The sequence below is a fragment of the Aquarana catesbeiana genome, linkage group LG03 (genome assembly GCF_042186555.1).
Source record: "Aquarana catesbeiana isolate 2022-GZ linkage group LG03, ASM4218655v1, whole genome shotgun sequence".
In the NCBI taxonomy this organism is placed as follows: Eukaryota; Metazoa; Chordata; class Amphibia; order Anura; family Ranidae; genus Aquarana; species Aquarana catesbeiana.
This window is the reverse complement of record NC_133326.1, coordinates 607,084,565-607,088,153: the sequence shown is the minus strand read 5'-3', so window position 1 is coordinate 607,088,153 and position 3,589 is coordinate 607,084,565. Positions and strand designations below refer to the sequence as shown.

Below are 3,589 nucleotides of genomic sequence, written 5' to 3'. Positions count from 1 at the left end.
AACACATGTTTTTTTCCCAAATAATAGCACCATGTTTAGTGTAGTAAAGTGTTTTAATTTTCAGTATTTTTTTTAACAGTACGAGCACTGTTTGACAATGTTTTATTTAAATAATAGCACCTTTTTTTTAGCATAGTATAGTGTTTTAGTATTTTTTTAAATTACTATTATTATTATCAGCATGAACACTGTTCAACAGATGTATTTATTGAAATAATAGCACCATTTTTAATATAGTATTTAATTTTTTCAGTATTTTTTTTATTATTATGAATACTGTTTGATGGATGTTTTATTGATATAATAGCACATTTTTATTATAGTATAATATAGTATATATAGTATAATATTTTAGTTTTTTTTTTCTTTTTTTGATGAGCACTGTTTGATGGATTTTTTTTTTTTTTTAATAATAGCACCTTTTTTAGTATAGTGTAGTATTTTTATTTTTTTTTTTGTATTTTTTTATTATCATAATGGTTTTTTTTTAAGTATAGGTACCATTATCATGAAGTTTTTTTTAAATTCACAGGATTTTTATTGATCTAATACTAGTTGAGATCTGCAACATGATTTTCTGAATCTGAGGCACCCATGACAAACCTGGTGTTCATGAAAACCAAAGTGTACACTTTATTGGCAGAAATCTGCCCATATACCACATATTTACTGACACTTTGCTGCCAGTTTTACACCTTTGAAAGCACACCTTCCTGTATGGACCACCAGTTGCAATACTTAAAGAGTTACATTAAAGACTGTGACATCCTGTGTATTTTCAGCTGCTGTCCTGCCAGCTTGCTGATACTTGTAGTTCCACAACAGCTGCAAATACACAAATTGCTTATCTCTTACAGAATCAGTGATTAAATACCATGTGTAGTGCACCAAATGCATCACATGCCATTTTCATCTTATCAACCATATATCTAAAAGCATTGACTGATACTTCTGCACAAATAATAGAAATACAAGTGAAATTTGAATAATTAAAAAAATAATTTATTAAAATAAAATCTAGCACACAAAAATTAAATAGCTTGTATTAGGATTTACAGCACCAAGAAAAGTCATGTTAGCATCAACTCAGTCCTCTATCTGCTCTCTCTGCTCACATGGGGGGGGGGCTGGTGACCCCAATACTGCATACTGTCCAGGACAAGAGCATTCACAGGGCACAGGCATGTGCCACCAGCCATCTCATAGGTCTCAGCCAAGGAACCTGTTCTCCTTCATTCACCCACGTGGTGGGGACACCTCTTCTGGAGGGAACTGTCAGTCCTTTGAAACAGTCTCTTTAAGAGCTCAGACTCATCAGGACAGTCTCTTGAGGTTGGATCGCAAGCTCTGCGGACCGGTCCCATCAATACTTCAAGGGATCAGGCTTAGATCTCAGTGACAAGCTTGGTCAGCCGGTTTTCTCCAGTCTTAGGAGTAGTCACTTCTGTGCTTAGATTGCAAGCTCTGCGGTCAAGTAGTCACTTCTGTGCTTAGATTGCAAGCTCTGCGGTCAACGGCCTCAGATGACTTTGATAGGGAGCTTCCTGAGCTTCAGGAACTGCAGGATCTTGTCCCTGGTCCTCTGCTTGAGGGCCAGCAGTGCCCTGGCTTTCTCCTCATTGTCCTGGTCAATGCAGAAGATGATCCTTGCCCTGTCCTCAGCCTTCTTGTCACCGGTCTTTTTAAAGAGCCTCTGTAGGGAGTCCTGGTCCACTCCTTCGAAGATGTTGCCAGTGGCTCTTTTGCGGTTGGCAGTGTCGAAGCGGTAGCCATGCACAGAGGGGCTGACTCTCAGGGAGGTGGACATGATGCCGGTTTCTGGGCAGTGTGATCAGCAAGTACTGAGCTAGAAGCTGCAGCTTAGTGCTGTGACAGTCACAACTGGTGTAGAAACCAGCTAGGGAGCTGCCTTTTATATCCTGAGCTGTCTGCTGACACCCCCACCCATGGGGAGGGACCGGAACTGGGAGCTTAACCCTTTCCACCGCCTCCCTCTGAAGAAACTGAATTCTACAGAAAATCTACCCCTAATTCTTATTTTAACAACCCCCCCCCCCTCCAAAAGTAGAAGACAAAGCCTGCTCTTTTATGATAACTGTACTGGCTTCCTTTCTTTGCTTATGTTACTTTAGTTCCAGCATGCCAGAACATGCAATTATGCTGTAAAAAGCTTTGGAGGCTTGCATCCATCAGTAATTACAGCTTTTGTCCTGCAACTTCTGTGTTAATATTGTGCATTAGGTCTTATATTAGGATATTATAGCAGATAGGAAGCGTGGGACTGTGAATATGAAAGCGTTTAATCACAATGGGATTGATTTAATAAAGCAGTAGAGAACACAGTTAATCCTGGTAAAGAAACCCTTGCCATGGAATCTGAGAAGCTAAAAGTCTTATCATTGCAAATAACGTCTTTATATTACATGGGATTAAAACAAGCATGTGTAAAAGAAATTGTTCTGGTTCACTGGGAATTTCATCAGCAGGTGAACCGATCCACTTAGTATCTTATAAAAAAAAAAGCTTTAGAATTATATTTTCACAAGCTTAATTCAGTCACTGAGGTTGATTTACTAAAGGCAAATAGACTGTGCACTTTGCAAGTACAGTTGCATTCAGCAAGGGTATTTGCCCCAGAGCTTAGTAAATGAAGGGAAGCTCTGCTGGCTTCAATCATGCGCAAGCAAAATGCTGTTTTTTTTTTATTATTATTATTTTTATTATTATTTTTGAGTATTCTTTGCTAAGTGAAGCTTCCCCTCATTTTCTAAATTCTGGAGCAAATGCCCTTGCAGAGTGCAACTGCACTTGCAAAGTGCACAGTCTCTTTGCCTTTAGTAAATTAACCCCACTACTTATTATTTATTTATTATTTATTTATTTCAGGTACTTATATAGCGCCGTCAATTTACGCAGCGCTTTACATATACATTATACATTCACATCAGTCCCTGCCCTACAATCTTACTCATATTCATACACAGGGCCGTCTCTAATGCAGGGCAAATGGGGCAAGTGTCCTGGGCCCTGTCACTGTTGGGGGCCCAAAGCAGCTGCTGCCCCCTTAGCCCGCACTCGGCATACTTGCCGCCTGTCCCGCCGTGCTCTTGTCCCCGGCTGCATTACGAAAAGCAGAGCCGCGGTCTGGACAGCTTACACCCATTTCACTTGTTGCTTCCACTGTCCGCACATCTCTGCCCCCTGCATCTCCCCCTACCTCGCTCATCAGCAGTTTCCCTGCTGCTCTCCTGCAAGACTAAGGACCATCCCCGAGGTGGAGCCTCTAGGCTTCTGCTGTTGAGTGGGCGGGATGAGCTGAGCTCCGAGATCGTGCCCACCTAGAGAAGGGTGGTGTGACAGTAGCTGTGAACAGAGCATTGTCCCGACCCCCCTGGTGTGTGCCCTTCCAACACTCCCTGGTGTGTGCCTTCCAGACCCCCCTGGTGTATGTGTCCTCCAGACCCCCCCTGGTGTGTGCCCACCACACCCCCACTGATGTGTGCCCTCCAGACCCCCACTGGTGTGTGCCCTCCAGACCCCCACTGGTGTGTGCCCTCCAGACCCCCACTGATGTGTGCCTTCCAGACCC

General features: G+C 42.3%; 1 protein-coding gene across 1 annotated transcript; it reads right to left on the bottom strand.

Moving 5' to 3' along the window:
* Nucleotides 1-980: 980 nt before the first annotated feature.
* Nucleotides 981-1,909, bottom strand: TCIM (transcriptional and immune response regulator). Its single transcript, XM_073622206.1, has one exon. The coding sequence runs from the start codon at nucleotides 1,805-1,807 to the stop codon at nucleotides 1,520-1,522; it is 288 nt and encodes a 95-aa protein (XP_073478307.1). The 5' UTR covers nucleotides 1,808-1,909; the 3' UTR covers nucleotides 981-1,519.
* Nucleotides 1,910-3,589: the final 1,680 nt, after the last annotated feature.